This window comes from Pipistrellus kuhlii, unplaced genomic scaffold (genome assembly GCF_014108245.1).
Source record: "Pipistrellus kuhlii isolate mPipKuh1 unplaced genomic scaffold, mPipKuh1.p scaffold_m20_p_4, whole genome shotgun sequence".
In the NCBI taxonomy this organism is placed as follows: Eukaryota; Metazoa; Chordata; class Mammalia; order Chiroptera; family Vespertilionidae; genus Pipistrellus; species Pipistrellus kuhlii.
In genome coordinates, this window is record NW_023425540.1 from 8876858 (window position 1) to 8887112 (window position 10255).

Sequence of the window (10255 nt, forward strand, 5' to 3'; positions counted from 1 at the left end):
TCGACTCCTTCAAACTTTTCCCCCAGCCCCAGGCTGTCTGTCTCTTCTATACCTTTGGGGAAGGCATCTAACTCACCCCATGCAGTTCCCATCTCCCATCTCCCCCTTCCAAAGGTTTCTCTAGGCATGCAGTTTGGAGCAGTTTCCAGTTGTTTTCGTAGGCAATCCTACCTATTCCTCCATAGCATTTATCCCTCGTTCTCATGCATCTTTTTGTGCACTTGCTGCTTAATGACACTGTAGGAAAGCTCTGTGGGGGCAAGGCTAGCATTGCTTTCTGAACTACATGTAAGTGTCACAGCATGTGACACGAAGCAGGCCCTCAGCACATCTCTGTTGAATGAATGAATGGCCTTTCTCAATCTTTTCCATGTAGGAAAGAGGTATGGACCATGAATATCCTTGTTTTACCAATGACGCTTTGCCCAAATAATACACAACTGTCTGGCAGTTTGAAGCCTCAGATGCACCCACTTTTGTGTCTTCAAAGCTCCCTTTCCACCCAGATCCAGACTTGTGATCCCTTTTGATGAAAATCCATACTTCCAGCTCCTCCACCTGCCCACCTCTGGCAGGAGTTGGGACCTCACTGTCCTTACTCGGAAATCCCTCACCAGGAGTTACTCCCGCGGGACTCCTTTTAGATCACAGGTTCTCATTTCAGTTCATTTAACAGCCACTCACATGCCAGGGCTTGGGTTATATTTCCCTCACACCTTTCTTGTCATGTCAGCCCCGGTGCAGGGCTACTCATTAGCCAGAGCTCTTTCCTGGGAGTTCAAAACCCTTGTCTCCATCACTCCCGCCCAGCCTCTCCTCCTCCTCCACAGCCTGTCTACATGCTCCGGGCCTCTTCTGCTCTGCTCTGGCTCCCAGCATTCTAATAACATGCCCTTCCCCATCTCTCTTGCTTCAGCTTTAAAGCACTTCATCAAGTTTTTACACCATAATCTGATTAACATCCCTAGCACGTTTCCCCCATATTTGTGGAATCCTATCCTTCCACAGAGGTATCCCCAAAGGCCCTAAAAATCCAATTTACTACAATGGCAATGGCCGTTACTCATAACATTGTAAATAGGTTTCACTAGAGATCATAAGTAGTATGTAACTCAACATCCATGTGTTACCATTTTCTCCATGTCTCAAAATACTATTTTTTCATTGATTGATTCTATCGATAAACAAAAGTTATTGGTAGCTTTATCTAATTTGAAATCAAGGATAGAAAGAAGCTTGGCTTTTAATTATTATCACTATAAAAAACAATGTAACACATGAAAAAATTGTCAGCTTCTACATATAACACAAATAATTCAGCAGTCAGTGCCAAGAGTTCTTCCTTGAAAGATGTGAACAAAGGTAGGTGATTAATTCAAATTCTAACTGCAGTCGGTGTCTTGATTCCTTTGTAATAAAGTTATGTACATTTCTGTATTGGGTCAGCCCGGAGTGCACAGAAATCTTTATAATCTACGTGAAATTCTGGAAGTTGGAAATATTAAAGACCTCTAAATTAGCATTGTCTTCTGTGAAATACATGATGACTAACATAGAAGAGGAATAATTGTTTGATTTCCTAAACTCTCTTCACTTTCTTTCTCTCTCTTCTGGAGTCCAGGCAAAGGCGAAAAGATAAGGACATTGACAAAGTAGCTGGTAAGTGTTGCTTGTACTAAAACAACTTGAAAGAAAGATCATGGACCTGCAGGGAGAGTTATTATGGGAATGGAATAGTTAACCTGGAGGAAAAATGCAGAGTGATGACTTAGTAGCCAGCTAGCCAGCATCCATTCTCAGAAGGTGCTTGCTGTGGGCTGTGGACTTCTCTGAAGGGCAACGCTGGCTGTAAGACATGGGCCTGTGTGCTGGGACAAGGGAGAAGTCACAGAGATTCCAATTGAACAGAGGCTCCCATTGGAGTCTATTGAACTTACTTGGCTGAAGACCGTTAGGTCTGAATATGAATTACGTTGATGCTACACACCCAAACACAGCTAGGCCACTGGCTCTCACTATAACATGGGATGCCAAGCAATGATAATGAAAACTTTTCCTGGCCTCAATGGGTTAGAAGCCAGGGAAGAGAGGGGTGGGGGAGAAAAGGAGGAGAAAAAGAACGGAGTGGTGAAGGGGTGATAAAGTGTCAGGAACTTAGAATGCCTTGGAGTCAGGGTTGTCACAGATGGTTGATATTTCATAAGTAAAACTGCCTTGAGACAGAACTATCAGATGTAAGCTGATGGGTCTTGAATATACCAAGTTATCCTCAAACAGGGAAATGCCTCAAAAAAAGTTTAAGGTTGGCCTGGCTCAGTTGGTTAGAGCTTTGTCCTGTGCACCAAAGCGTCACAGGTTTGATTCCCCTTCAGCCCACATACCCAGATTGTGTGTTCATTTCTGGTCTGGGGCTCATATGGGAGGCAACCGATGGATGTTTCTCTCTCTCTCTCTCTCACCAATGAAAACATATCTTAGGGTGAGAATTAAAGATAAATAAAAACACATTAAAATGTTAAGGATGGACTAATATGGATGTTTTTCAGTAAAGCATGTAAACCCAAGGACCTTGAATGAAAATAATGATTATAGAAAAATACCATTTTATTAAAATGTTCTTAATTTTGTAGGGGTAACTATTACTATTTAGATCTAAGTTGCAGTTAAAACAGACTGTACATAATTAAGTTACAGATGTAGTTTAATTGTTATGTTTTTGTTGTTGTTGAGAATTACTTGAAGTTGGGGATATAAGACTTAATACTTTACCTCCTCTATTCTGATGAACTAAATGATTCATTAATATCTCCATGTCATTACTCATTGTAGGAAGCATGCCAGACATTCAAAAATTCCTCATTGATGATAACACACGTACTGACAGATTAGATATAGGTGAAGTTGGACAGATTTAGGGTGAAGAATTATTAGGCGAGCTATAAAATGAGGCCATGCTCTAGTGCCAGCACTATGGATCTATCAGATGGTAATTGGATGCACGTGTGAGCAGCAGTAAAAAGTCACTGTCCAGTTGTCCACCTTACATGGGAATCTACTCTGCGTGTCTTCTTTGATTTATTGTTCCAATTAGAACACAATGTTCAAAGAAAGAACACAAGTGACCTGATTTAAAAGCCAGGGAGCCTTGAAGACCATTATTTTGTGGGTGACCTGGCTCCCTTTTAGATATCTTGAAACTTTCTATTTGTGTAAAATCCATAGTGATTAAATATGTGGTTCGAAACGGGTTCTGTAAAGCGTCAACATTTTGTATTTGTTAATTCAGTATCAGAGTGACGTGGGTGGCTTCCTAAGCTGTAGCTATATTTTCTTTCGCAAATATTAAAGACACATTTCTACGTCATTCCTTGTTAGACTGTCTGACAGACAGAGGTAAAAGTAATAGGCAGTGAAAAACAAAAGAGTGCCAGTTATGAAAAGTAAACATTTTAAATCTGCAAGCCCAAGCAACAAGCACCATTGGTCAAAAGGCAAACACAGCTGACCTTAAGTCATTGCAATATACCACTGAAAATGATGCTACTTCTGCAGAAAGGACTTGAAACAAAATGAGGCTCATTACATTTCTAGACAAATAAAACTGTATTATTTGATGCACCATCATACTGGAAAATTAAAAGAGAACTTTAATTTCTGGGAGGGAATACTAATATTTTACTGACTTACATTAAGCAAACATCAACTATTAATGCTGACAAATGTTGGAGAAGTAATACTAAAAACGTCATCTGAATTACTCTTCATTGCAAAGTTCACAGAATTAATGTTAAGAGAGATTAAAATCACTTTGAACTAATACACAGGCATTAATCTTCCTTCTGAAGCATAATAAAGAAATATCATTTGTACTACAATTTTGGATAAGCATATAGACATTTAAGGATTAGGAAAGATATAGATATTCATAGGCAGCTCATAAATGTGAGGAACATTAGCTCCATTTCAAATGAGCTGTCAACTTTTTTCCCAACATTTTGGCTTGTGGAAAGTCAGACTTTTGGATAACAAATGAGGTTTGCCTCTGAACATTAAGGTAATTGTGCAGGAATTTAAAGTGCTCCTTCATGTTTTGCTGTAAGTTCATTAAACACTAAAAAGAATGATCTGGAATAAGACTTTCTGCTCTAAACTAGGTAGTAAAAATGTACAAGAAATACACATACACCGGGGTTTCCTTTGTTGTATAAGACATGATTCTGTTAAATTCTGTGCTTAAACATCATTTTGAAAAACCTGGTGGAAAGAGTGGTCCATATGTTTGGGTAATAGATTACCCCAGACCTAGGGACTGGTGTCTCTGAATTCTCACCCTCCAACCCTGGCATGTGATTTCTGCTGTTTTCTTTTCTTTCTTTTTTTTTTTTTTCCTGGTAGATGGTTATAAATCAGGTTTATGAAGAGGAAACTCTCTGTAATTGTGTATTTTTAATGGATTTATGATAAAGCCATCAAAGTGGAGGGTCCATATGGTAGGAATGCAGTAAAGGTAACAGGACCAGTGTCACGTAAACATTAAATACAGTGCCTTCCACCTTCATAAATCCTGGGTGCTGTGATTAAATGCTCCTGGTTATAAATCATGCAGCCAAACTCTAGAAACAACTACATCTTAAATAAGACACCAGTAGAAGCCTTAAGTTGGAGACTAGCTTTCTTCCCAGGGAACTGTTGTGTTATTTTTAGGAAATAATATTCCAGTCCCTATTTTCCTCAACAATTATCTTCTCACTTTATTGAACTTCCTATAATAAGCTCCCATCTTGATTAAAAAGTAATGATACATCCCTTTAATCCTAGACAGTAATCTTTCATTCTTATGTCGTAAAGTGCCTTTTTATTTGCACACTTATTTTAAAACTATTTATCAATCTATCTATCTATCTATCTATCATCTATTAATACTTATCTGTCTAAGATTTTGCTCCATTTAGGGTCATATACCCAATGTTTCTGCAACAGCCCAATTTTACACTGGTATTTACAATCAAATTATTTTATTACACATGGAAGCAATTAAACATTTGGCCCTCAGCTGTAAACAATTACTCCATACAATGACATTCATGGAGTTTTCTTAAGTAGTCATGTATTCCTAATACCCTCTGTTGAAATGAGTGAGATTGATGTATGTGTATTTTGTGTACCCAGAAGCAATTATATTCCCAAACATGATATCAAAAAAAGGCACTTCACCTGGAGGATGCCCTAGCAGAGTCCAATTCCAGGGGTCCACCTGCAGGGATGCCTTTGATGTAGTTCATTTCTGTTCCACCATCGTTTTACTACTGTTCCCATTTCAGTCTGGAGAACTGTAGGTATTCATAGCAATTATGTTTTTGGACAATTTGTTTTTTAGGGTTTGGAGTGTCTAATTCTAATATATTCCTATCAGTGTTTCTAGTCGCAGAGAGGTAGAAAAAAAAATAAGGAGGAGGGATATAACCCAATAGACTTGAATCCCAGCTCTGCCAATCTCCAGTGGTGATGTTGGGTAATATACTATTATTCAGGCTTAGTTTTCATAGTTAAAAAAAATGTGTGTAGTTATATTTAAATCATAGGACTATTGTGAGTGTTAAGTGATATTTGGATTGAAAGAAATAGGGCACATACTACATAGTCAGTACATACTGATTTTTCTATTGTATCCCACACTCCTTTTGTGGAAGGGCTCATATTCCATTTTAAGAACATCCATCATTCACTGTCTCATATCTAGGGTTCATTTTCTTTACACTAGACTCCCCTTTTCTACAAGTGACAACCATGGGAGCAGGCCACAGCTGTTTTATTTATGTCCAGAAGTAAGTCCACCAGTCTCAGTTGCAAGGGTACCTAACAGCTGTATCCAGCCTTTCCAGGAGGCCAGAACTGGAGCCGAGTGGCAATGTTTCAAGGGCAAAGCTCTAGATGTAAAGGCTGATAAAAGAAACCTAAATGAGCCTGAGCATGTCTAGTGACAGATACACCACAGCTATTCTAAATTATTCAAGCTTTCTCAGACTTCTAACAGGAGAAACATAATTCATTTCTGCTCTCCTCCATTCTGCTATCCTAAGTGGCCAAAAAGAAAAGAAAATACCCCCCCGCCCCCCCCCCAAAAAAAAGGAATTATAATTATCACTCCAATTGAGAAGAGTTTCTTTAGCACGTGTAATATCTTTAGAACCACCTAATTTCTGGGAACCAGCTTTGGAGGTAGAAGCTACAATGGATTTTGCAATGCTTCAGGGTGATTTCCTTCCTTTTTGTTAGCATTTTTTGCTGGCAAAAAGCCAATAAAACGGTTGTTTAATTATCCAGGACATCACAAACCTGTAACCTCTTAGATAAGCTGTTACTGTATTTTAGCAGCTTCACCATTAGGGTAAAAAGCAGCAAAGAAAATTAAGCTTCAAGTTAAAAAAAAAAAAACCCTTAAAAGAACAGCTTTGTGTGTTGAGAATAATTAATAACTTGCTTAGGAAAATGTTACTGAAATGTGGTTTTTGGACAAGGAACTGACACTGTTCAGAGGTTAGATACCCTAATATTTAACAGGCTACCATTTGCTGGGCTGGCTGACTGGTTACCCTGTAGGCATTGCAAAAGTTTGTTCACATATAATTATGCAACGTTTAGACAATATCTTAATGATACCATGTAGCTCAGCTGAATTGGTCCAGCTGGGATTCGTAGCAGCATTCTGATTACCTGGCCACATGTGAAATTAAGGCTTTCCCAACCTCTACTTTTCAAGTGCTAGGTCTTCATACGGATGTTCTTAGAAAGCCTAAATTATTTATGGCTTTCTTTAACAGAGTAAGGCCTGCCCCCTCTCATTATCAACCACTGATTAAGACTGCGTTATGATATAAGATACTTTAATTTTAACAAGGACTATGAGTACACTTTATCATTTTGAAGAGATATTAATATATTTGGACAGTTAGAATACAACATGTCCACACTCATTTCTATGCAATGAAGTTGTATACTTTTCTCTTTGCAGACAATTCTTTACTATAAAAATATAATTCCACCTGTACTCTGGATATCATTTTACTAAACCATTAATCACACAGTGATCATTATTTCAGAAAATAGTCACTTAAGTTGCAAAACTAATCTAGTGTGGATTGGTCCTTGTATCACTTAATAAAGACACTTAAAATATAGCAAAATTAAGTTAGTGCCAAAAAAAAAAAAAGGAAGGAAGTTTGCTCAATGGTAGAACTCTACAATTATATGACATTTCTTTAAGTTATCTTCATGAGGTAAAAATATGAAGAGGAATTTCAGGCCATGAATATTGTTTATTTTAACCTGTCAGCTCATTCCTCAGTAACTCTTTGGACCACTTCTTCCCCCTGGTCCTACCTAGATGATATCACAACTATTGTTGTAGAAGTCAACAAAGGAATTAAACTTTCATCAACTAAAACATGTCTATATAGTTTCTACTTAATTCAGGTAACAAAAAAAATCTATCATAAATGACATTGTTCCAACCACTCTCTATAAATAAGAATGAAAGCCTATATAGGCAATGGGCTTTTTAGCATCTTCAGTGTTAACCATGAAATGGAACACTAAAGAATCCTTCTACAAATATCATGACTTGCAAACATATCGCTAATTTTAGTAAACGGAAGCAGCAGCTGTGGCGGAATAGAAGTTAATGTTGAATGTATGTGAATCCCCAAACAAGAAAACCAAGTCTTCATTCTTGTCAATCTTTGTTTTAAAAGAAAATGCTAAGTTCTGGTTAACTGTCTTCCCCATCCCTACCAGCTACTTCCTGGGCCAAGGAGTCTTGAAATGCATTTAAGTTAGCTGGCAAATAATGCTTCACATTCCCAAACAACTGACACACAAAGGTCCCTTGAAAAAGGTGACTTGAGAGTACTATTGAGATAACGCTAAATGGTCATTAAAGATGTTCAAACGTCTTTGTCCACTATCTCCAGTGTGCCATTACACAGCCTGAGGATCCTTTCAGAAGGCCATCAATAGGGGATGAATAAGTCTCACCACTTGAAAGTAACCAGGAAAGGAAGCCAACAGAGTAATCTGCTTTGCTGGACGGATTCAAGAAGAGACACAATATCCACTCTGCCCTTCTGGTTCTCCCGCCCCCTCCCAGCCCACACCCCTGCAAGAAAGAAGAACAAGAGCTCGGGGAGGAAAGAAAGAAAAGGGGGGCGAGGGAAGTGGGGGAAAAGAAATCCAGACACCCAGGGCATCATTTGCACTAAGGAGAAAAACCTCATCCGAGGGGATCAACGACAGCCATGGAAACGGACTTATGACTTTTACTTTGAAAACAGAAGGATGACAATGGAATTTGTGTGAGGTCTGTGTGAATCCAGCCCCAGATGTTCCCAGCGCTGTAGTAGTCGGGCTCTGCAATATGAGAGGCTTCAGAAGGAACAGTACCTCGGGACCCCACAAAGCAGCAGCACATATGCTATTGACAACGCAGACGTGAGCATCATGTTACCCAGAGAGGAGGCAGGCCCAGGACCAATAGCGCTAGTGCCTCCGGAAAAGCCAACCTCACGGACTGCAATCACTCAGGGCAACAGGGGCGACACCCACCCCCTGCCAAACTCCTCTCCCTCCACCCCCCGCTCCCCCCCCCCAAAAAAAAATCAAAACCAGAAAAATAGGATCGCTCCTATCTAGCAGGGAGTGAGGGAGTGAGGTAACTAACGGGATGGGGATGGGAGCAAGTGGCATGGGCTTTTCTTTCTTAAATAAAGTTTCCATAAAACTCGGATAATTGACAGCAGCTAATTCTTTTCAGCTTGAGGAGACTGTCCCAAAACTCTTCCCTGAGATTTGCCAGCGGAAAAGCAACACAGCGTGTACCTGAGCCACTTCCAGCAGGGAGGGGAAGGGGACTTCAGGTGAGGCAGGAGGGCAGGGCGATGCAGACCCAGAGGGGCATCCATGCACAGTAACAACTCCGGGGTGTCAGCCCGGTGACAAGCCCAGAGACAGGGCGGATAGGGTGACCCGGCGTGCGTGCGTGTGTGTGTGTGTGTGTGTGTGTGTGTGTGTGTGTGTGTGTGTGTAGGGACCCCCACGGGCAGGGGTGCGGCAGCACTGTGTGCACATGGGGCCCGGGGTGTGATGTAGTGTGAAAGCATCCCACTTAATCATTTTAATCATTTTACAGGGGTCCGGGACGTAAATATTTGGCCGGCCCCATCTGGAACAGATTTGCCCCCTGGCGGGCGGGCGGGCGGGGGTGGGTGCCTGCCGGCGGGGGTACTCACTGTACGGGCAGTTCTCCTTCTTGGTGCCGCTGACCTCCCCGTTCTTCTCGATCTTGAGGAAGTACTTGGTGAAGGAGAAGAGCTTCCTCCAGCGCACGTCGCCCTGGAGGTGGTTGTAGCTCCGCACATGCCTCCCCGCGCTGGGAGGAGAGAAGGAGGAGGACGACGACGACGACGAGGAGGAGGAGGAGGAGGAGGAAGAGGAGGAGAGGGAGGAGGACGATGAGGAGGACGCGTTGGTGGCCTCCGGCGGCGGCACCATGGCCTGCCCGCGGGCTTGGCAGGTGGCGGGGACGGAGGACACGAGGACGAGCAGCAGGAAGCAGCAGCCGCAGCAGCCGGGCAGGTGGGGCGAGGCGGAGGCACCCTGTGTCAGTCCCCATTGCCACATTGTACTGGAGCTCGCCGCGCCGGGACCGGGCTTGTCACCAGGAACATGCTGGACGGGTGAGACCCGGTGCTGCGAGGCAGGGAGACAGCTGGAGGGGGCGGCTTAGCTGCCTCCCGGAGGAGCGGATCTGGCCAGAGCGGAGCGCACCGCCATCCATGCCGCCTCCCTGCGCCCCCGCCCCGGCCCGCGCCCCCGCGCCCTCCGCCGCCGCCGCCGAGCGCCCCGCGCCCCGGGGAAGCGCGGCCGTGGGTGGCCGCCGGCGACCTCCGCGCCCCCAGGAGCTACTTTGTCCTCTTCACTCCTTGCTTCACCATGTCCGATGGAAAGAAGGAAAAAAACAAAACAAAAACCAGTCTGAAAAAGCACACAGATGACAGCCGGGAGCAAACCCCGCGGGGCCGGGAGGGAGGGAGGCCGGGGACAGCCCGCGCCGGGACGCGCCCTCGGGCCTCTCCGCGGCGCCGGCCCCTAGACGGCAGCACCGCGCCGGGTCCGGCCGGGGGCCGCGGGCTCTCCCGCAGCGCTGCTGCCTCCCCTCCGCTTTCTGGCTTCGGAGGCGCCTGTGGACGGGCAGCCCGCA

General features: G+C 43.1%; 1 protein-coding gene across 1 annotated transcript in view; it reads right to left on the reverse strand.

The window, feature by feature from the left end:
* The window catches only part of FGF10 (fibroblast growth factor 10), a 75021-nt gene extending 65169 nt beyond the window's left edge, over window positions 1-9852 (reverse strand). Inside the window, exon 1 of the mRNA XM_036410413.2 lies at window positions 9285-9852. Within this exon, the coding sequence (XP_036266306.1) occupies window positions 9285-9675 (391 nt within the window). The 5' untranslated portion in view covers window positions 9676-9852. The remainder of the gene's footprint in view (window positions 1-9284) is intronic.
* Window positions 9853-10255: the final 403 nt, after the last annotated feature.